Source organism: Mercenaria mercenaria, chromosome 10, assembly GCF_021730395.1.
Source record: "Mercenaria mercenaria strain notata chromosome 10, MADL_Memer_1, whole genome shotgun sequence".
Lineage (NCBI taxonomy): Eukaryota > Metazoa > Mollusca > Bivalvia > Venerida > Veneridae > Mercenaria > Mercenaria mercenaria.
In genome coordinates, this window is record NC_069370.1 from 38892171 (window position 1) to 38917623 (window position 25453).

A 25453-nucleotide genomic window follows, 5' to 3' on the forward strand; every position below is an offset into this window, starting at 1 on the left:
TAATAACTGTTTACCAATTGAACGATTAAGATGGGGTGGTTAATTGAGAGAACAGCGGAAATGTAATTTATGTCATTCTAATGATATTGGTGACAAATTTCATTACCTGTTTAAATGTACTTTTTTCACGAATACTTATTCCGTTTATCCATAGTAGGGCTATAAATTGTATAAACTTTATTATCTTCATGAACGAAAAAGATGAGGGTAAATTGTCGAATATATGTAAATTTATCTCTGTTGTTTTGAATCACTTTAAAACATCACCTGGCAATCAAAACTTGTAACTTTTTTCTAATGAAGTCTAACATTGTTTCTATGTATACTCTGTATTAACTATAAGTATGCGGAATCTAAAGGTTTATGTATAGCTCGATCTAGCTTATATAAATATAACATTAGAATGAGCTATTGTGATCGCTTTCGTGCGTAGTTGTCGTTAAATTTACACAAATCTTGGCCTGTAGCTAATGTTTAGCTATTGGGATCACGTTCGCACATAGTCTATGTCAATTTTACACTAATCAGAGATGTGTTTTTTATGCATCTCAAATTACCTTATTTTTGTTTGTTTGTTTGTACACACAGCCTGGCAAATTGATGTAAATGTGTATAAATGTTTTTGTGTATCCTCATGTCACAATGGGTTTTGTGCTGAGAGTATTAAATAAACTGAAACTGAAACTTGTCTATCAAGACCCCCAGCTTTGTGATTTTCTATAGTTCTGTATACTGAGGTTCCTGGATACTGGCGCTTCCATCTTAGGGAGCCACTAAAGTGACCCCGGTACATTTACGAATCAATATTTTTCATGTACATAACATTGTTATGTGTTTTCAAGATAAAAAAAGAAATAACGTAATATATTGAAGTACAGCTTATTTCGTAAAATTACGGTATATTATTTTGTAAAATCGGAATATAATGTCGTAACGAGGAAACGTATTTCGTAAAACAACATTCTATTATATTCGAAGTTTTCACTATTCATTATTCATTTCCTGATTTGTTACTAAAATTAGCAAAGCTCAGATTCATGATCAATTCTGTAAAAAAAAGAAAAGAGGTCAAAAAGAGGTTGTATTTCATTTTAAAATTATTGGAAATCAATTTTTAGAAGTAGAAGTGTGAACAAAAATAAGTTTTATTATGTCTCTATAATTTCTACCCGAGAACAATCTCCAGCTGAGAGTAAATGAGTCTGGAGTGCTTTTAAATACACAGTCAAGCCGATAACGATAAAAGACACGAAAACATGCATTTACTATACAATGAGAATCGACTATAATTGTTATAAGAATAAACAAAAAAAATCTTGTCTTATCTGTATTGATTGAAACGCTGTGATCCAATTTAACGACCTGATATATTAAACAGATCATATAGATATTTAAATTTGTAAGGCTTTAATAATGACAATAGAAACAATATGCGATATTTGAATATACCTACTTGTTTATTTCAGCCAATGTCAAAAAATTGCAACATTTAAATATAAAAATAGCTGGTGACATAGATTATAGAATCAAATTGAATTGATTGGTTAAAAAGAAAAAAAAACGACATCAGTGCTATAAAATAACGCGAAACGAGCGGCAAAGCCCTATACTGTAAGAATATGCAGCAATGAAGGAACGGGCAAGGAAAAAACTGACAGAATGTTTGAGAAGTTTTGTCTGGATCTTGATGTTTACAAATGTTTGTGAAGGTAAAAGACATCCTATTCATTTATTTATTTATTTATTTATTCTATTTTGAAAAAAAATTATACACAGATGATAAATTGGTAACTCAGTTTAAACAAGTTTTGATATTTAGATCATTCTTAAGTGCGACTTCTTTGGTTGTTTTTTTTTTCTTCTTTTTTTTTATACAACTGCATTGAATTTAAATCGTTCGTTATTCGTATATTTTTTCTTTTGTTCAATTCGGACGACATGCAACGTTATAAAAAATACTTTTTAATTGTATAACTATTTTGAATAGAAATGAACTTTACCTTGAAAATTATTTTTGCTTTCCCTTATTATAAGAAAATGGATGAAAATGTCCATGTTCGCAAAACAAATAAAAAAACCCTTCTATTTAAGTATAAAATTTTGGAAAACAGAACAGGATTTTTTTTAATCTTTATTCTTCCAAAAGTAAGCATTGGTGCTTCTTCGCAGTTTTGAAAATATGTAATTATAAAATTAAACAGTGTTGTAACAATAAAGTAACAAAATTTAAAAATCAGCGTTAAACGTGTATATTCCCTTGCAGTAAAATGTGTCAATTCCGTTTCGTTAAAATGATTAATGCATTTCGTTTAAAATTTGTCAGTTAAAGAAGGCATGCAGATGGGTCGTTCTATCAGTGCCCGCTCGAGCTGCAAAAGTGTGTGGAAGCTCTTTAAACCATAGCCTGCTGGCGTCAAGTGATTCTGCCTTTGCGACCAGTGTAGACCAAGATCAGCCTGTACATCCTTGCAATCTGATCATGGTCTGCACTGTTTGCCATTCAGTCAGTATCTTTTTACTTTAGTAAGCATCCCTTTTAATAGTCAATGGTACTGTCAAAATTGGAAGATGGACAAGTTCATAATAGAAATTTAGCAGGATAAGGGTTAAACCATTACAGCCAGAAAAGCAACATATGACGAAAAAGCGAAAAAATGTTATACCAGATTTATCAAACTGAAAGTCGCAATTAAGAGTTTGGTTTTTACGCGACTCAATTCATTTTAAGTTTATCAGCATTGTCTATTGTGAATTTTGGACTTTTATTTATTTTGAGTGCTTACATGACGTTTAATGAAATTAACTTTTATATGAGTTAATTTAGATAGCACCAAAAATAGGTGTTAGGCGTAAATTCTTTATTTGTAGTCTGGCGCCAGTATCTCGTAATATCCTCTTTAATACCAGGTTCTGAAAAAAAATCTCTAGATCTCTTTTCTTTAAAGATAAAAGGACTTCTGAGAAAATGTCTATGTCAGTATGAAGAAAGAGTGAAATATTTAAATCAATTAGCTTGATCTGAAAAGACTTTTGTATGTCTACTTTTATACCAAAATTTCCTATAAAATATTTTAATATGAAATAAGGCACTGCCTCAATCGGGAATCGATCCGACTTCAGTTTGAAAAGAACTGTTTGATGACGGCACGTGCCGAAAGTAAACATCTCATTTGGTATATCGCATGTTACCGCAGAGGGATCGATCCCGATTTTCGTCGCTTCGCGCAGGATCGATTCTCTGTCAATTTAAAGGTACATTTTGGAATAAAAACAAAACTGCCCTTATGTGTACTAATGTGCAAGACGTTGCGATTCGGACAATATATGTGGATACTTATTATGCACAAGGGAAAAGCCATTCTTCCAAAATATCCGAAGTCTGACGCTCTCTGCACGTGCCGGAAGTACACATTTTTTATTCGATAGTTTATATCTCATTCGGTACATTGTATGCTACCGTAGAGGGATTGATCCCGGATTCCGTCGCTTCGCGGCGGAAGTCTGTAAGATCGATTCCCTATTAAAAAGGTCATTATAATTACATGAGTCAGTAAAATAGCTCTTAAAACGAGAAAATACACTCTATTAAATTTTTTGACCTTACAGTTCATTCTCCGAATCCTAACTATTTTATTTTTAGTTTGCAAATTAATTATTTTTCTTTCCACTATGCTTGTGACAACAAGAGATATTATCTATTTAAACAAATACTGATATAATGAAAGATCGTATGTGTAATAGAAAAATATTGTTTGTAAAGACTTATCAATATAACATATATTTTGAAATGACCATGTACATTATGAATATTGTATGAATGTTTTGTACAACGAGGTACCTGTATATGTGTACAAGTTGAATAAACTATGTTCTGTTCTGTTCTGTTCTGTTCTGTTCCTATTAAAAAGGTCATTGCGATTATAAACAATTTCAACTTGAGTCTGAAGTTCTAGTCGAGTCAAAATGCTAACTATATATACATCTAAACTTTTATGCGACTCATTTTGAGCAGTTAATCAGTGTTGTCTTCTCAGTCTTGTATGCTAGAATCATTGGTACAGGGTTTTGGTAAAAATATGCATCCGGCTTTTAGTGGAAAGAAACGTATTCTAGCGAAATCATTTGAACAACGTTCTGCATAAGACTTAAGAAACGAAGTCGTTGTGGTTGAAAAGTAAATACGAAAGTATTTATAATAAATACATTTTTTGTCAATGGAGGAATTTTTGCATTGAGTTTTTACTTTATGTAGTATAATAACAGAATAAAATAACACTTGCAAATAGGTTAAAGGTATATTAGATCCAAATTCATATTTAAAATCATGAACAATTAATTACTTCCTATAGTTTATGTAAACATAAAATTAACACCTTTATGTGTATTAACAGTGCTATGCATCAGGTTTAAAATGTACATATATAGTTTAACTCAGTATAATGTGTAGTACCACTGAAAAACTGACTGATTGTTACTACATGACATTTAATTATGAAATAGCTCTATTTGCAAACTAAATATTTATATTTTAATAAAGTTGGATATATTTGAAGCGGATTTTATACATTTGGAGTAAATATCTATTAGTGAAAGGTGGCCATTGGATATCATTTATTAAGACATCATTAATTATTGGAGCTAAACTTTTTACAAATGTAGAGCATATTTCATTTTTAAACTGACGTAATTAACTACTTGGCGATTACATATAATGGTGCTGCCCGATAGCAGTATCGGCTTAGAGGCAAATAGCTATGACACTATGCGCCTGACTTGGGACAAGATGTTACATCCTCTCCAGATTGGAAATTTCGCCGATTGTCATTACAAATCCAGATACCTTTGCCATTAACAGGAAGCGCTTCTAAAGGTAACTGGTCAACTTTTTGCTATTGTTTTTCTTTCATCGACGGAGTTGATTTGATCGCTTAATTCCTTACAGCTATCAGAAACTGATTAAAGCATTAGGTCTAGTACTTTTAAATGTTGGGAAGCCATTTAGCCGACTCACTGAATATCTTCGGTTCTGTCGGTGTGGCTTTCTGCACCTATATTTTCACGCGGAGATATGCAAGAAGTCACTCTCCCACCATACTGAAGCTATGAGCTTTGCGACAAGGTTGGGTAAACGCCTATTGTAGACTTTTTGTTGGCTGTAATGTCAAAATGACAAAATTATGTCTTAAGACGTTTATCCGGTTTTTGATGATAGAGGAAAAACACCAGGTTTGCCCCAAGTATTATTTCATAACGGGTGGGCACCTGTGTAGAACTATAGCTGCCTTCCGTAGACCAACTGATTGGTTACAACACATGAAAGAATTTTTAAAACAGAGCGAGGTTTCAAACTTACAGCGACATTAACCTCGTTGCTATGAAGACTCCTTCTTACGCTAGAGAAGACCCCATAAAATTTCCGTAACTCAAAATTATTAATGTGGGGAAGTTGTCTTTGACTTGCGGAGAACAAATTTACGAGTATATTAGTATGAAAGAGTTTATTTCATACGAATATACTATAAAACTTCGTCAAGTGCTAAACAATTATGTTGGCAAACAAATCAAGTGAAATTTAATGATACATCCCAAGCATCAAAGTGTACGTTAGTATTTTCACAAAGCATTGTTAATATGTACTCGCTCAACATCCGTAGATGTATTCATGTAGTCACTTGGTCACTTTTATGTAGTGTCAAACCAGACGTATTTTATTCATAAATGATACTGAATATAGTACACATGATTTTATATTCTAATCCTTAATATGAATTTGTTAGTAATATGGTATGTTTTTAAATGTGAGTGTGTATATTGTCTCTTATAGTTCTATTTAGAACGGTCATTTACAATTGTTTTAGTCTGTATGTAATTTTATATATTTGTAAATGAATGAGACATAAATGAAATGAATAAATAATAACAAAGTAATTAAAACATGCGAAAATGGGAACAGTTACAAAAAATATAATTTTAAAAAGAAACAATTTTGCTTTTTATCTATCCCATTGCTTTTGATCGTTGGTCTGTTTACGTCGCTTTTATTTCAAAGGGCGGGGTCTAATTGTGGAAATTGAGTTTTGAATTCCGTTAGACAATGAGCATGTCTAATTGTCTTTGTATATATTAAATTGTGCAATAATTAAATTTTGAATATGCAATTATATCTCTTATTTGCAATTAAAACTTATTTTTCTCAATGGAAAGAATCGTCTACGTTAATTGAACAATTATCCAGCGTAATTAATTTTGGAATTAAAATAACGGAGGTCTGCACTTTTAAACCTTTCATTAACTGGAATGACATTGAAATCTGGTTCGAATAATTAACGCCCCAATAAGTGGTTTTCTGTATATTTTTACATTTATTATATTATAATGTCACACTGAACTCAATGTTTGAGAAAAAAACAAACTGTTTTACATTTGAGCCGTACTATGAGAAAACCAATATAATGGCTTTGCGACCAGCATGGGTCCAGACCAGACTGCGCAAGATGAATTAAATATTCTTATTACCACAAAAGCTTCTATGTCATCGGTGGTAAAGTATATAGATATAGAAAAATTCAATGTTCTCGTTAAATGCAGGTCTTATTTGTCTAAGACCATATTTAACAGGGAGATACAAAAATGTTTTGTGCCACATCTTGGCTCAAAGAAAAATATTTGCAGCGGAATTGTCATAACATCAAAGACTGAGATAATTATAAACACTTTATTGGTATCATTTCGCAGCGAAAACGCCCCATAAAAGCAATTGCACTCAAGTAAACGCAGTCATACGATTATTACAATTGTGTAGATTAGAATACATAATCATAATATATCAATACCCGGTAACCTGTACTGGAACCTAAATTTCATGCTCTTTGTATACAGAAAAGAAAGTTAAAGTTCAGACTTTTTGTACATAATTTCTAATGACATGCAATTTTTCTGTCTAACATACGTAATAACCGATTATTAAAGCGGACATGGTTACGCTTATGCAAAGTCATTCAAACAGACTGTCCGACATCTAAAACAGACTGAGTAAACTGTTTGCAGTGCGTAAATAATAATAATAACAACAATAATAATAATAAAGATATCTTTTATCATTTTCTATGGATTGAAAAAAGAGGCACATCAAATAATCAAATCCGTTTATTTTGATATGAACTATTTTGCGGGGAAAATGCTAAATCCAATGGTAACTCTACCTAAAAACCTGACAAAATACTGTTTTTTATGTTCTTTTGTTTCTTTTTTTATTTTGCATATAAGATTCAAGAACATTGGTGCACATGTTCTAAAAAAAAATGGTCAAGTCATGAAAAATACTTTTTCAAAGTAACAAATGTTTGCAGGGATTATTTTAAATTGTAAATGTTTCACAGTGAGAAATACTGACACAATAAAATATGTTCAGTTCTCTCTGCTGGAAGTTACTGTCTGCTAAATTAATGAAAGCATGCACAGATGAATATAATTGCATGCAACAGACAAAATTTACCAATGCATAATACGCACGTATCACAGGCGTGTTTACGACGCAAAGCTCCAAATTTAGGTACGTGTTTAATGTAATACCCGGCCAGTGTTCCATTTATAACTGATTAAATGTGAACGTCTACGGTCAGCCAAAACCTTTTTTAACTATTATATAATACGTTCTAACAAGAGACTCTGTGGAAATGATTATTACACATGATTTTTATTATCAAACTTATCCTGTGCACCAACAGCGGCCAAAAACCACTGTTGTATTTTTTTTTATAAAATGCACTTAATCAGAGTTCACTTCCTTGGTACATATTCTGTAATTACTTGTAAAAAAAACAGCTCTTGCAACCGATGAATATATTTTCTAAAAATGTCAAAAAGGGCCGTTCGTTTAAATCAATGGTCCAGATCTCAGTACAATGCAGATATTTTTGAGAAGCCTAATCACAATTATTATAATTATAAACTCAATTCATAGTAAGAAAAGAATATAGAAAACCAAATTTTTTTTGACGTATCAATACGCCCTTTGGACATTTCATAAAATTGTCATAAAATGAACTTTTACATATTTGTAATGAAGTGATATCAAATAAGCCATATCACGATATAATAATTATATTTAATTCGTTTTTTTTTTTTTTTTTAATTGGCTTTAATCACATCAGACGGCATTTTGTCTTGACTTCTGTAAACGTAGGTTATTATCATGAATTTTTCACGTTAAGAAAATAGATTTACTAAACAAAATAAAATCATGATTTTTCGTTTAAGTACACCCTTTAGAAATTTTATAAACTGAATATTTTTATACAATTATTAAATAAGTAATAACAATGATGGATAATTATAGTTTTTTACTTTTTTATTTTCAAATCAATATCAAAATCTTATCATCAATCTGTGTGTGTCGTGATAAAATCGAGCTATTCTATCAGTTAGCAAAACGTGTTTTATCCTGTGTAATTATGAAGTCGTGATTGTTAGTTGAGTTCAAGATTTTGTCACATTTAAATTGCACTGGTGTAAAAAATGACGCAAATTATTATCGAGATAATGACTACTGAATACCTTAAAATTACATTTAAATGGCCGATATTTTTTAATATAATCATAATATTTTACGTCTTATTAAACACTTTGAAGCAATTTATACATTTATTATTGATGCGTAAAGAAAAGGTAATGAACTGAAATATGTTTGAAAGAAGACGTTTAACCTTTTTGCCATCATGACATTTAAAATGACCACCATCTGGCTAGGGGTATTGCTTATACTTATGCAAAATAATATTGCATTATGTTTTCGTATAATGCAAAGTAAATGATAAATGCAACAATTTTAGCATTGAAATGATGCTTATTTAATATAAATGTTACCCCCAGCTAATGATAAACGTGATTTTACCATTTCTTCAAGAAACATTAAAATGTAAATTGAACCGTGCCATGAGAAAACAAACAAAGTACATTTGCGACCAGCATGGATCCAGACCAGCCTGTGCATCCGCGCAGTCTGGTCCGATGATTCATGCTTCTCGCTTTTGAAGCCTATTGCAATTACAGAAACCGTTAGCGAACAGGTATACGCATATTGACCGACAAGCTATGCAATAAGTGTTTTATTACATGACATATATTGAAAGAAATAATTTTCAAAGATGATTTCGAGTATTTTCATTAGAGCGCTTTAGGCCTGTATTGAACTATATATCATTCAATAGACTATTGATCGGCAACCTGTATGAGGAGTCAATAGATTTTATCTTTTCTCTAAATGACTAATAATTTCATGTTTCGAATAGTACTAGAAATAACGTATATTGTACAGCCATTAAAATATAACTATGTGTCAGTGGTTGACTTCAACCTTTTGGCCACAACCATCCGGATGCCACTTTAATATATGACCCCAGTGACCACTGATATATCCGACTATAAACAATGAATTATGTACCCTTTACCAAGGCTAAGTTGGTGATACGGCGAGGTAATTAACAAAAGTAAGTAAAATTTAGATCCGGGCTTTTGCTTGGACTTTTCACGTTACGAATAGTGTTTGCTGGGAACTGCAGTAAACTATTATTTAAATCTCTTGTACGATGATAATAATTATTCATTTTGATGCTATGTAGCTGACTAATTGGTTTTATTCAGTGAGATTATCATATCAGTCATGCATAATCACTGTTTCATCGATCTATTGTACAATATATGATATTTAGATTATTTCTAAAAGGAATAAAATGTAGCCATACTTTGTCTTACTATAGTGTATTTTAATTCAATTATGTAACTAATAATAATTTCGTAGCGTTTGCAGCAAGAAGTAAAATTAAATGAACTTAGTCCTCGCGTCTTAATTGCACATGTCTGACGTCCATATTCGTTTATCGGCCGTGTGTTTCATGCGCAAAGATTGAAAGAGATTACAAATGCATAATAAGCATAGTAATAAAAAAAAATTTTGTCGTTTTCGTGAATATGAATATATTACTCAAAGTGAGAAAGTTCAAATTTCACTGCTTAAAATGCGCTTACGCGTCGTGAAAATATTTGAAATTTCTCACTTCTCGATGAGATAAGGCAAATTACATATTCACTCAAAATAAACAAAATAAATCTATAAAGCGAATACAACAGAATTATCAGTAGAAAGATAAAAAATAAATGATTTCAGTCGCATGACAATAACATTACAACATACCGTATACAGTATTAATTTGACACAATTGACCTTTCCCTTAAAGTCAACACACACAACACACACAAACAAGGCGAATTGCAGTTACAATTTACCATTTAATAGCGCACACTGTGGAAAATCATTACTAAACGTCTTGGATTGATTTGGTAAATTTAGACCAAAGTTTTACTAGGATAGATTAAAAAAAGGATAAAAAAACGTTCAAGTCAGGGAACGCAGACGTCTTTGAATCAAAACCCCTTAGAAGCATTAGTATGGATATAACATACAAATGCTTCTAAGGGGTTATGATTCAAAGACGTCTGCATTCCCTGACCTGAACATTTTTTATCCTTTTTATATATTAAACAAAGTAGACAAAAACAATGAGCATGAAATAAAATAATAAAGGAACAGAGAGGGATACTTTTGGGGAGCTAAAATCGGACTATTTTTGTGCGCAACCAATGTCACTTAACCTTGTTCCAAAGTCACATAGTAGTGTAAATTAAGTAAATTTCTGATATAAGCAATTGTTTGCAATGTACACCACAGAAAATCAGAAATGTCCTTGTAAATTCATGGCAAAACGCCAACTTAAAGAACCATAAATACAAACTGTAGCATTGACCTCTAGGCTACGGTGTGGGCTTAATTTGCTACAAAATCATACAAAATTGTAATCTCTTGCAGTACTGCGATGCCATTCCACCATTGGCATAGGATTGGGGCCTATTTTTGAAAGCACGCAAAAAGTCAAAAACTTGCTTTTCTTTATTTTAACATAGCGAGTTTGATAAGAAAGATTAAGAAAATATAGGTTAAGCAAAAGCTATTAGGCTTCAGGTAGCATTCATTTATACAGAGAATGAATTAATAACAATATCTAGGTGCATTCATGTCCCAATACTAACTGTTGATCGTATTTTTAAACGCCGCGAAGGTCCTGTATTTTAACCGGGTCATACTCAGTGTGTGAATTTAAATCGCCTGATAATTTTGAAAACAAAATAGTTCATCTAATATTAAATCAATATATATTCATTATAAAACTTCTTTGTTTTAATGACAGCTTAAATAATAAAATTGCGACTGAATGTTAATTAACATAGGATAAAAGCTTCCATAAAAACATCCATGTAAAAGAATCGCTTGGCCGCAAAGGTCATTTAGAATTTTAAAAGATCTTGCATACAATAGCGATCATCGGTCTTGATGGACAGTTGCCATCCCACAATAAAAGAGAATGACGTGTGTATAATTGAGCCGCATCATGAGAAAACCAACATAGTGGCTTTGCGATCAGCATGGATCAAGACCGCAGTCTATCCATGCTGTTCGCTATAACGGTTTCTCTAATTACAATAGGCTTTGAAAGCGAACAGCATGGATCCTGACCAGACTGCGCAGGCTGGTCTGGATCCATGCTGGTCGAAAAGCCACTATGTTGGTTTTCGCATGGCGCGGCTCAAATATAATGAAAATTTAAGAATAAATTAAAGTGATATACAGTATTAAAGTATCACATTTAGCTTGTTTACCGAATACTTTATTTCAACATGACGATGCAGTTGGGTGTAACTGGTAATATATAACGATTTTTTTACCATTTAGGCACATGCACTTTTAAGTAATTAAAGACCTTTGATCAAGTTCTTTAATGGCTTGTCCCAAACTGGGATAACTATTTTTGATATATTTATTAAAAAATTGTGTCTGATATGCATGAATAGCACAAAAAAATGAAATGTAGTATACGAAATTTGTAAGATTAAGTTTATATTCAGATTTTTGTTCACCACTTCATATTTTAATTCATCTGCATGTTTTTGTTGTACTTTACAGTGATGCTTTACAAAACAAAAGTTTATGCCAAATACAAAACAAAGTCAAGATATAACAAACGTAAACGATTTAAACAAATCCATTCATGTACACTAAAATCATCATCATCATTGACAATTGAGAAAAAGCACCTTAAGTTATTTTTTCAAAACCAACGCACGCTCATACTGAAGTACCAGAACTTCTAAGAACATTTCTTGATTATCAGTTAGTGTATGTGGGATAACTGTACACCTTTTTTTTTCTTTTTGAACAATACAGCAGTTTTAATTTTCAATAGATACTAACCACACTTACTTCTTAAATCATAGTCACAGAATAAAATACTGTGTGATAATATTTGTAAATATTAAGGTATATATACCTGACGATTATATTCACGTCGGACTATTGACCTTGGTCAGGTCATAATTAAACTTTGTTATAATATGTGCTACAAATAACCTAAATGTCTTTGGCCGAAACCGCTCACCATCTTTCAAAATTTTTCTCATGTTTAATGGGCAGTGGGGTTTCACCATTAAACATGACTTTCTAAAAATAGAATGGAAGTTATTTATTGTTACTTTCAAACATTAAATATGTTGCAACAAGTATTTGTTACTTATTCATAAACCTGGACCATTGTAATAAATTAGTTACTGACTCTTGAGCCATTGGATATGATGTGAAATCCAATAGCTCAAGAGTGAGTAACAGTATAATATTTACCTCATCATCATGCAATAACCATGTAATATATTGTTACAACTTCTTTGTAACAAACTTAAATTTCATTTCGTAAAGCAGTATAATTATACTTATTACACAGAACAAAAAAACAGACCATGTAAAAAACATTATGTCTTATCTTTGTAAATCCAATAGCCAAATGGTAACATCTTTTATTAACCACACATCAAAGATAAGAAATCAGGAAAACAAATGCTATTTACTTCTAATGTTTGAAATGATCTAGTTAACCACGGTGTGATGCCAAGATTAAAATGGGTGATCTCTACTTTCTGAGGAAAAACGTCCACTATAGGTAGGATTTTGAGACCGAAATGAGCGTTCTCCATTTAGTAAGGGAAATGGATGTTAGGAATGAGATGGGCGTGCTTACATTCTTATAGGTTCATTTCTTCTTGAGCATGCTCGTGTTAGGAATGTTCATTCTCTAACACCGGGCTAAGATAGATACCGATGTAGTGAAGCCCTAGTGTAGGCTTAGTGTAGTGTTCCACATTTCATTACCTCTCATGAACAGACTCAATCAAACCGAGTCTGCTATTATTCTTTTTTGGTTGCACTCTTTGCTTCCAAAGAATCTTTTTACAAATTTTGTTTTTTTTTTATAAATAATAAGAGGTCTCTGTTCAATAGACAGGTGAATACACTCTCATTTTTTAATTTCAGGTGTTGGCAATGTGACAAGCATAACACCAAACTATGGCAGTCTGAATGGGGAGACTACATTGACGATCTATGGCGGCAAGTTGCAATTAGTTCATATAAATAAAAGTTAACATGAATTCATTGTTGAAACTCCATTGTACTGTAACTTAATCCATTATATTGCTATGTTGATTTGAGATGTAATTTATTATTATACTTAAACGTTGATTTGATAGAATTTATTTAACAAATAATCAAGGCCTTCGAGTGGTTTATCGTCTGATTTACCACGGTTCAGAGTTCAGATGCGTAGGAATTGAACCACGAGGGCGTTAGCGCGAGTGGTTAAATACTGGAGCATCTGAACGATTAGACGATAAATCACAAGAAGGCATTGATTGCTTTCATTCTGACATGCTCATTGACATAATTCAATAAATATTATGCTGAACTTCATTTACCCGAGGAGTAATGTATCGGACGTCATGCGGCAATTTGACGTCAAAATTAACGTCATAATGCTCTTTTACCGGTCCGCGCGTCAACCGTTAGTTATCGCAGAATATACAAAGCTTGATTTCCTTCTTTGTTTAACTGGAAATCAAACCGAGTCATGTAAGTATATATTGTAAACGAAAATAACGGTACTATATCATATCATTTATGTAGATCTACATTATGTATATTGCATCAGATGACTTTAGAATTAGATTTACTGAATATTTTCTTCGCTGTGATATTAGAAAGGGCTGAAATGCATATACATCATATTAAGTTACATAATCATGTTACAGAGCGACTCTTAAGCTTTCTGCTTCGTTTGTCAGGGATTCAATCTCACCAGTGCGCAACGCTTTGGAAACGTCGCATAACAGTCGGCCAGACTTCCGGACAAAAGCCATAGTTCAAGTATTACAATTAACTAGTTAAATGTTGTAAATAATGATTAAATCTAATGTATATAAGACATGCCCGGTCATGTATTTAGCTTTTGTAGCCCATGCATAACGTAACCGAAAAATCTCTTTTCAAATGTATCAAGTTGTGTTACAGATTTCTCGGCGGACCAGTTCAGTCAGAATGATGACCCGAATGTCGGAAACAAAGTTTATTTTGTGAGCGAATCCGACCGAGAATACCAGTGTCCTGTGTTTCCCGACGGATGTACTGAAACACAACTTGTGTGCTACACACCACGGTATACCTCACGCTAATTTATCATGTCATTAATTCGTATTAGTTCTTAAAGTTTAACGGTCAACCTGTCAAAATAATTTGACGATTTGGCAGCCCAGTGGCACTATACAACCGTGATAATGATATTCAAATTGTTATAAACAAAGTAGGAGTAAGTTGGTTGTAGTACGTAGCACATGTTATGACCTATGTAGGAGTAAGTAAGTCGTACCTAGCACCTGTCATGATCTATGTAGGAGTAAGTACTAGTAAGTCGTATGTGCCACCTGTTATGACCTACGTAGGAGTAAGTTTGTTGTACGTAGCACCTGTCATGATCTACGTAGGAGTAAGTAAGTCGTAAGTAGCACCTGTCATGATCTATGTAAAAGTAAGTAAGTCGTAAGCACCTGTCATGACCTATGTAGGACTAAGTAAGTCGTATTTGCCACCTGTCATGACCTACGTGGGAGTAAGTCAGTCGTATGTAGCACCTGTCATGACCTATGTAGGAGTAGCAGTAAGTAAATCGTATGTGCCACCTGTCATGATCTATGTAGGAGTAAGTAAGTCATGAGTAACACCTGTTTTGACCTACGTTGGACTAAATAAGTCATTTCCTTTGTAAATTCCAGTACGAGTAAGTAAGTCGTTATGATTATGTACTACGTAGGAGTAGGAAAGCTGCATGTAGCACCTGTTATCACCTGTTTAGAAGTAAGTAATTCGTACGCGGCACCAGTTATAATCTACGTATGAGTAAGTAAGTCGTACATAGCGCCTGTTTAAAAAAAAATGTAGGAGTAAGCTAGTTGTACGTAGCGCCTGTTATGACCTATGTAGGAGTAAGTAAGTCGTACCTAGCACCTGACATAACCTATGTAGGAGTAAGTAAGTCGTACCTAGCACCTGTCATGACCTCTGTAGGAGTAAGTAAGTCGTACCTAGCACCTGACATAACCTATGTAGGAGTAAGTAAGTCGTATGTGCCACCTGTTATCACCTACGTAGGAGTAAGTAGGTCGTATGTGCCACCTGTTATGACTTACGTAGGAGTAAGTAGGTCGTATGTGCCACCTGTAATGACATACGTAGGAGTAAGTAAGTCGTACGTAGCGCCTGTCATGACCTACGTAGGAGTAAGTATGTCGTACCACTGTTTACTACGGCATATACCACTCTGTCAAAGAGCGAAGAACACAATATGAATAGATCAAGGGTGTCTTCAAATCATCTGGCTTCTAAAACAACCACCACAATTGCCGTTGTGACATACTGAGAACATAAACTGTATCAATTTTAGGAATTTTTTTCCGTAAAATAGAAAAATGAATGTAGAAATGCCAAAGGTCACCCAACACGACAAAAAATATGAACCTGCACGTTGCAGACTCTGTTTAATTGGCCCTGTTCGTGGACGGTAGTGGAAATGCATGCTGTCGCCCACGCCCTATATCCCCAGATTGAATGATCTATAACCATATTGTAGTTATGACTTATTTTTTCAGACTTTTGCTTTGGGACGTTCGCAGCTAGCAAACAGTCGTTCCTATACCTACAATTATATTTTCTAGCATGCCTTTTCTCTTTGCTTTTAGAGGTATGAAAGTGGAGAAGCATTATGTAAAAGTAGTAGTTGATGGTAAAACAGTCGAGGATAAAACACTTTGTGGTGGTAATCCTACATCTGCTAAGTGCACATATAAGGTATTCTGTTTTTCGCCTTACATGTAGGTACTTTGCTTTATTTTTTTTTTAAATCAGATTTTACTTTTAAGAAAACTTTTCTCAGTGTCGTTATGTTTTGATACCGCGTGTTTTAACTGCTCGCTTTCTAAATAACGGACAGCTTCCCTACTTGAATCTGAGGAACTAATTAATACGAATGGCATCTCAAACAGTCAATCTTTGTAAAGGTTGTTCTCCTTTCCCGCATCTCTGGCTTCTTGAAGATTGTTGGGCTTGTATTTAACCTACTCTTCTTATCGCATCAACTTTTAGGGAAAAAATGGAGACTGGTTATTTCTCCTTTTTGCATCACATGGACTATAAGTGTGCAGTATTGTTTTAATATTGTTTGTTACTTTTTAGCCACATCCTGACTTTACGCCTACGATAGAAAAACTTACTCCACAATCTGGAAAGCTAAGTAAGTACTGTATGAGGTTATATGTTGGGGAGACCTATGTGTATAAACTACATATTTCTTACACTTTTGCATAGACTCTTCCACACGTTAAATACTACATATTAACTGTATTCGATAAGACAGATCAGTGTAACAGACTAACTTTTGCATAGTCTTTTTTCCTCCAAAGTACATGCTTTAATGTTTAGCAGGGAATCAAAGACATCAAATAATTCTTACAAAAGCTTTGATTTTAAATCTAGCTATTAAAGCTTCCGCTTTAACAACATCCATGGCAAGTTCGAATATTAACAATAATTTTATCATTAATGAACCGCGCCACGAGAAAACCAACATAGTGGCTTTGCGACCAGCATATGGATCCAGACCAGCCTGCGCATTCGCGCAGTCTGGTCATGATCCATGCTGTTCGCTAACGGTTTCTCTAATTGCTATAGGCTTTGAAAGCGAACAACATGGATCCTGACCAGACTGCGCGGATGCGCAGGCTGGTCTGGGTCCATGCTGGTCGCAAAGCCACTATGTTGGTTTTCTCATGGCGCGGCTCTTATAATGTTTCTGTTTTATCTCATAGCCAAAGAGTTCTTACACTTTATTGTGTAATAACGATGATAGTTTTCTGTCAGTAGTTGAAAAACATTTACGCTTCGTACGTCGATCATTAATGTGTCTGACCTGAACCCCTTATCTAGAAGATAAATTATGTTTTATAGAAAATGTTAATTTAGTTGATACTAATTGTAGCTAGATTGAGATGAAAGCTTCAAGCTTATTTGAAACACCCTCGAGTCGTTTCCTGGATAAACCAGTACTGCTGTCTTATGAGGAGACATGTTCTCGAACCCACGATCCCCGGGTTGAGCGGCTGAAACCTTAACCACTAGACCACCACTCCCCTTAGACCGTGTGTTTGATATCGGCATAAGGCTTCTAGATGGATGCCCCACTAAAAGCTCTAAACCATAATATTATGAGTGACTTTTCGTATCTGGTTTGTAAATAATTCGATAAAGCATGGTGCGATCTTAAAGGTAACATTGATGCCTTGTCATTTTAAGATGCATAGACCTCGTAGTAAGTACACAGATCACAAACACCCTACCAGCATGAAAAATGACATTCATGGAACTGCGTCAGTGTATGGGTACAAAAAGGAATATTAAAGTCGCCTGTCTGCACTTTTTAATCATTTTTCCATTTACTTGTATCGCAACATTCATTTGTTCAATTAGATAAATGAGCCGCGCCACGGGAAAACCAACATAGTGGCTTTGCGACCAGCATGGATCCAGACCAGCCTGCGCATCCGCGCAGTCTGGTCAGGACCCATGCTGTTCGCTAACAGTTTCTCTAATTCCAATAGGCTTTGAAAGCGAACAGCATGGATCCTGACCAGACTGCGCGGATGCGCAGGCTGGTCTGGATCCATGCTGGTCGCAAAGCCACTATGTTGGTTTTTCCGTGGCGCGGCTCAAATACTAATTTCGCTTTTACAGATGGAACAATGGTGACAATAACGGGTGTCTTGTACACTGACATATATGGTAGCAATCTACAAGCGGCCACAAATAACAAAACGGAAAGACTAACCAGGTTTGTTGCATTAAAAACATATGTCATATTATGCTTAATTTGGTTGTTCTGCCATGAAGTGACTTAAAACTATTATATTACTCATTGTTTACACATTGGAGACATCATAAAATTTTCATATTTCTAATTGTTTAAACATTAAAGACCATATTCTTAATCGCCATTTATGAAACTTGCACAATATTGCTTGATACAAGACGCAGATATCCATTTGTAATCCGCACTTACAGCTGTTTTTTTCTCTCCTTTATCAACATTAGAATAATTGCTGTTTTCATCAAAATTTACATACATTTAACAAATGAGGAGACCGGTCTCTTGAGCTACCTTACTCGAATGTGTGCTTTCACAAACTCACAAAAAATGGAAATTAGGGCATTTATATAAAAGGACATGATATGAGCCATGCCATGAGAAAACCAACATAGTGGGTTTGCAACCAGCCTGGATCCAGACCAGCCTGCGCATCCGCGCAGTCTGGTCAGGATCCATGCTGTTCGCTAACGGTTTCTCTAATTACAATAGGCTTTAAAAGCGAACAACATGGATCCTGACCAGACTGCACGGATGCGCAGGCTGGTCTGGATCCATGCTGGTCGCAAACCCACTATGTTGGTTTTCTCATGGCCCGGCTCATATTTAATTGGAAAGAGCTGTATGAAAGCTTGCATATAGCCTAAATAACGATTGGTATTGCAAAGAACGATTTTCAAAATCGTAAGACTGTTTAAGATATACGGCAGCTTCTAATGTACAGAGAGGGCACCAGTTAGAGTAATGACTTCATTTGCGCACCGCTGACTTATTTATTTAGTTGCTACTCATAAATGCAACAGCTTTAGATGTAGATCCAATGTGTAACTGTAACAGGTTCTTTCATTATATGAAAAATAGGAGAATTGTTTTCCAAAACAATTTAAATCTACATGTGTACCTTATATAATTCGAATCAGCATTTTATTTTACATTCGCATTGAGCTACAATGACTTGTCATTTGATCAAATTTTAAACCGTTCATAACTTCTTCATTGTTGACGATTTTGAAAACTTTTAGTCATTATGGAGCTGCGTCAGAAGGAATATAGTCATTCAAAAAGCAAGACTAAAGCAAGATATAAAACTGAAGTAATTAAAGTCTAAGGTTATTTAGGTGAGCAGTTTAGCATGGCCCTTTTCTTCGTGCACCTTTAAAGACAACGTATAATTAACGTAATTTAATCTTTAGACCACTTGAATATAATGTCTAAATTGTTTATGTTTCAGGGTGTATGTTGGCCCACAACTATGTGAGGTTAAGAACGCGGATGCATTGTAAGTAAAACGTTATTTTTACTGCACGTGCTTCATTCGTGTTGCTAAATGTGATTATAAACACGTCCCATACATATGTAGTCTGTATATAGTATTGTGATATCTAAGAAAACAAAGTTTTCTAGTGGAACCTAGAAGTAATAGTAGCACGCAATTAATACGAAAATGAACGTATCTTGTACGGTGCCACTGCCACAGGTGTCGGAGCAGGAGCCTGGGTCGCTATACTTTTAATGGACGGGGGCAACATATGTGTTACCCCAACCAACGTTTGGCTCCAATATCTATATCTATATAACTAAAATTAAAGAAAATTATACATATAAAATTGTACATAGTTTTGATAAAATAATATATTCAGGTACAACGGATATTGGGGGAACATATATATACTTTTTCTTTGATTGTCAAAACATCGGGAAAACACGGATAGCTTGGAAAGTGAGACCCATTGCCCAATTTCTCCTCCAGTGAAAAGCTATTGGCAATTGTTGCAATTAGTTGCATAAACTTTAAAACATTTTTTTTTCAGTTATGGTTTCAAACTTGACAGCAGTGACTCGAATCACGGAACTCTCAAGTGTAAAACTCAGGGAACGTCTGTTGGTATGTTAGCTATTTAAGCTGTGTTTACTTAAAGGTTCAATAAAATGCAAGACAAACCTATTACTTGATGAAATATATGTATGTAAATTTATAAAATATTTATTGTATACAAAATATAAACCTTTTACGTTTATTTCAGCAGATTGTTCAGAATTAATGAAATGAGTTTTTCAGTCTATCTTTTTGCTATTTCAGGATGCTTCAATGCAAGTTTCATTATTCAAGCACCGTATGGAAGGTAGAGTGTGCTTATATCATTTGAAAAAAAATGGCTGACAGTTGTAAATATATATAAAGTCTACTGAAGACTTAATGAGTAAATATGCACCAGCATCCGCGCAGTCTGGTCAGGATCCATGCTGTTCGCTTTCGAAGCCTATTGCAATTAGAGAAACCGTTAGCGAACAGCATGGATCCTGACCAGACTGCGCGAATGCGCAGGCTGGTCTGGAACCATGCTGGTCGCAAAGCTGCTATGTTGGTTTTCCCATGGCGCTGCTCAGATGTATTTTAACATAATATTTAAAGGCTTATGGAACTTCAAAATTCAACACCTTTATCGGCTTTTCTCAATTAGCGAGCGAATATATCATCGACTACTAATCAAGTAATCATAGCAACATATTTCTAGAATTGCAAAATCTATAGCGAATCCCTGAAAACTTAATGTCAAAATAACAACATAGAAATTCCAAAAGTACATCTATGACATAGTTTTGTACATGTAAAAGAAACAATAGCGACATATCAGTTTTCAGTTTATTGTAGAAGGACAAATATCTGTAGTGATATAACTATTCCATATCAGGTTTTTATTTATGTTTCAAGTCTGTTTTCTGAACACATGAATCTGTACAACTCGGACAGCCTGATTATACAGAAAATAGTTATCTGTACGGCTCGGACAGCCTGCATTGTACAGAAAATAGTAATCTGTACAACTCGGACAGCTTGCATTGCACAGAAAATATCTGTACCGTACTCGGACAGCCTGCATTGTACAGAAAATAGTTAACTGTACGACTATGACAGCCTGTATTATACAGAAAATATTTATATGTTATGCTATTTAGTTCAGTTCGCTGTCATGAGTTGTGATCAGTTTTTTTGTGTGTGATAGATTGTTATCAATTAGCAAAGTTAGGCTCTAATCATGAAATTTGTTTACAAATAAATAATTCTTATACTAATAAAGTTTCGATATCTTGTTTTGTATTTTAACTGAGTATATTAATAATACAAAGGCCATTTTAACTGGTTGTAGCTGAATTATGTTACAGATCCTTGTCAGAAGTTCAACGAGTCTCGGAAAATAACAAGATATGCATGTTTACGAGTTACACAGGTTAGTATAGTGATATGTGATCATTTTCTTAACCCTTAGCCTGCTAAATTTCTTAAATGGACTGGTCCATCATTCAGTTTGGACAATACCATTTATTATTCGAAGGGGTGTTCACTGAAAATTTACTGACTGAATAGCGAACAGTGCAGACCATGATCAGCCTGATCTTGGTCTGCACTGGTCGCAAAGGCAGAATCACTTGCCGCCAGCAGGCTAAAGGTTAAACAGAGATTCTCTGTTTGCTAATGTATTTGTAAAAGGTAAAGCTAAAAGTGTCATTTTTCAGATAATTAATAAGTATTTTTACGTTGCGGCCAGGCATACATTTGTATATTTTCGAATTTAAGAAAATTAAATACTTAGTAACCTAGTCTGGAACGACTTTAAAGACTACCAGTTGTAAACGATCGATGTAAACTATATATATATATATATATATATATATATATATATATATATATATATATATATATATATATATAATAGTTGAAACTTGGTCTCTCGAACTCGTTTATGTCAAAATTGGGTTATCTCGAAGAAATGTTCAAGTCTTATCTAAAATGCTTTCTTCATGTATGTATTTCATCATGATCAAGTCTAACTAGACCTACCGCAACTTCGGGTACCATATCAGTCATATTCTTTGAACATGTTTGACTATACAGGGCCTTAAAATTCTTTGTTTCCGGTAACATGCTCAAAAACATTAGTGAATGTAGGTCCGATGTTTTTTCATCATTATTTTTTTTTATTAAGTGAGACTTTTAGGAAATTATTTTTGGGTCAAAAATTGAATACAAATCAGTAAGTTGATTTCTATCATCACTTACAATGTTTAGAGCATAGAAAGTGTAGTTTTGCAACTTTTGAAGAAAAAAAATCTCCCTCCAAGACATAAAAACATTTAAGAGTCGGGCCAAAAATTTAGGGTAGGTCAAGATACCGGAAACAATTTTACGCCTAGGGGCATAATTATGTATTGCACTATGCTTTTACTCAAAAAAGCATTTTAAAAACTGGTTTGCACTCTCAAAAATCAATCAAAATGTATTTAAAATACATATGATTATTGTTTATGAGTACCTTTATATGCATGAGGCCAAGGAAACATAGGCATGGAAAAGACATGCACAGTTCTAAGTCGAATTTCGCTTAACGCGGTGTAAAATACTTGGTCCCTTGAAATTCGAGATAGTAATATGATGCAACAGTGTCTATCATTCGGCCAGAATCCACATTGTTTTCAAACAACATATCTCGGAGAATATCATCTAGTTTAGTCTAGATATAAGTCATATAGATTTTTTTTTTGTTTTTGTTTTTTTTTAGACAAGTGCAAAACTTTCTGTTCTAATGCAGGTAGAGGTAGCCAGAATTGAATTAGGCAGATTTGCATAAGTAGCTGACCCTCTCTCATATTACTTGTTTTCGAATGCAAAAAAGAACTGACTGTTCCTTTAACCATGACAAGAATCGCATTTGAAATGCTTCATATAGAATGGTGTAATTATGTCCTTATTGCTGGTGAAAATGGAATCTTGTTCAGAGGTATTTTAAACTTTAACTTTCTATAAAACATGAAAGGCACCAACAATCTTAAAAAAAGTTCCAGTAAAACTTTCGAAGCTCAGAATGCAACTTAAGCAGACTCGGTTTGATTGTTGTTTTTGTCATGAGAGGTAAAGGGATGTACACCCCTCACGCGCCATACTTAAGCGGATTATGTATAATATAACATAGATATTGATTGGACCTACTAGTACTTAAACTGCTCAAAATCATTACATTCGCCAATCTTAATTTTTTTTAATGGTTTGTAACATTTTAGAAAATAAAAGCGTATTAAGTATAATAAGATATACTAAAAAACCAGATTATTGACTACTGAAATTATATCATGTCCTGGCATTTGCTCAACAATGAAAAGACCCACTGTATTTTACAGACATAACAAACATCAGTCACTCATCTGGAAGTAAAGAAGGTGGCCTCGTACTCACCATTTGTGGCCACAACTACGACAACACGACACGATACGCAGCTCCTAGAGCTTATGTTGGAGGTAATTCTATGCTCACATACTTTATTGGCATGATGCTATGTGGGATGTTGGAGGTAATTCTATGCTCACATACTATATTGGCATGATGTTATGCCCACATTCGGTAATGGCACAATTAATTATTCGTTATAATATGTCTCCACGCATCATTTGTCCGTTTTTTTTCTGATCGGGATGTGTGAGGTGGGGGGGGGGGGGGGGGGGGGGGCTTAAACCCCAAATTAAGATAGTTTTGACGCTTTTTATCCCACATATGACAACATGAAATTCTTTTTGAATTTCCATTCGGGTTTTACGGCGCAAAACAGTACAGGTTATATGGCACCAAACAGGACGAAAATATTTGGTTTCACATCTCATTTGTAAACACTAATTAAAAATGAAAACATGTGAGGTATGGAATCCTGCATCAAAACCAAGTGTTCAGGCTTCTTAATTGCTATCATGCAAGGACAAGGCTGTAGTTTCAACTCTTTTTACATACACAGATTGTCGCAGAACCACATGGGGCAAAATTCTTAATCATACAATTTAAGTGTTTACGTTCTTAGAAAGACGTCTTTTTAGAAACTAAACTGTTTTTATATTGTAAATTATGAGAAAATAGTCCAAGCGCCTTGATTTATATTCTGTACACCTTAGCAATAACCACATGTACTAGTTGTTTGTTGTTATCACTGTTATACATATACATTCGATAATTGTTGTCTATTCATTGAATTGTTTTAGACACTGAATGCGTTATACAAGAAGTTGTAGTAAATGGATGTATAACCTGCAAGGTAGCTCCGGATCCTGGGAGTACTGGTTCCAGTTTCCCTGGCAACCGTGGTGTCGTATTTAAATACTGGAAAAACACAAACAAAGATATGAGCAGCATAGATAGTATCCGAGCACTAACCAGTTCTTCACCAGGATATAACAGTGCTGTATTAGATGAAACCTATTTCTTCGACGTCAACGATACGATGGACAATTACGTTAGCTGGACGTTAGCGTACTTCACACCGCCTCGTGACGGGCAGTACCAGTTCTTTTTATTTGCTGATGACGGTGGTAAATTGCTCATTGATAATGTAAGTATACGTACAACGTTTTTTGAACATTTGATTTCAAATTCCGAATTGTGTGGACTCATTTTAGCAGCTAATTGATACATGTAGATTTTATATTATCTTAAATGAGGTTTGACTTCTATTCTAGGTGGTAGCTACAACTTCGGAGAGGACATGGGGAATGTCAAGTTTAAGAAACTTGAATAGTAATCAAAGGTATGTAAAACATGTCATTAATACTTCATGATTGTAAATGCTATTATTCTTACTTATACATTTGTATATTTTTTATGTGAACTGTTGAGAAGATGCTAAATTGGTCTGAATATGTCCTAACTAAAACGAGAAACTAGAAACAAACTTAAAACAGTAACAACATTTATTAAAAGAAATATACAATATTCAATAATTAAAAAGAAACTGTGTTCAAACACTTACTTAAATCTCCATAGATCCCGTTTTGTAGCTTGAATAATTAAACTTAACACAGTTTAGTCCACACAAAACACGCAATATGCACAATTATATCATGAAACATTGTGAAAAATTGTCGTTTATTAATTTATTAGTTTATTCAAAGAAGTATAAAATACATTTTTAATTTTTTATAGCTCTTTGGTTTATTGTCTCTCCTGAAAATTATTATGTACTTTCTCTGCTCCATATTATATAATGCTTTCACTTGCTGTAGGCATTGTATTTATGCAATAAATCGAAATTGAATTGAACTGAATGTACGCACAGCTAATCTCAAGAAGGTAT

At 33.9% G+C, this 25453-nt stretch overlaps 1 protein-coding gene across 2 annotated transcripts in view; it reads left to right on the forward strand.

Moving 5' to 3' along the window:
- The first annotated feature begins 1518 nt into the window (after window positions 1–1518).
- The window catches only part of LOC123561853 (fibrocystin-L-like), a 168570-nt gene continuing 144635 nt past the window's right edge, over window positions 1519–25453 (forward strand). The window contains exons 1-13 of one of the 2 annotated variants that reach the window (XM_045354507.2): window positions 1519–1709; window positions 13415–13489; window positions 14447–14591; window positions 16168–16276; window positions 16661–16718; window positions 18215–18311; window positions 19576–19623; window positions 20156–20229; window positions 20425–20467; window positions 21510–21574; window positions 23520–23636; window positions 24366–24712; window positions 24840–24907. In XM_045354507.2, the coding sequence (XP_045210442.2) occupies window positions 1628–1709; window positions 13415–13489; window positions 14447–14591; window positions 16168–16276; window positions 16661–16718; window positions 18215–18311; window positions 19576–19623; window positions 20156–20229; window positions 20425–20467; window positions 21510–21574; window positions 23520–23636; window positions 24366–24712; window positions 24840–24907 (1328 nt within the window). In that variant the 5' untranslated portion in view covers window positions 1519–1627. The remainder of the gene's footprint in view (window positions 1710–13414; window positions 13490–14446; window positions 14592–16167; window positions 16277–16660; window positions 16719–18214; window positions 18312–19575; window positions 19624–20155; window positions 20230–20424; window positions 20468–21509; window positions 21575–23519; window positions 23637–24365; window positions 24713–24839; window positions 24908–25453) is intronic. The other variant, XM_045354508.2, reaches the window with a different exon arrangement.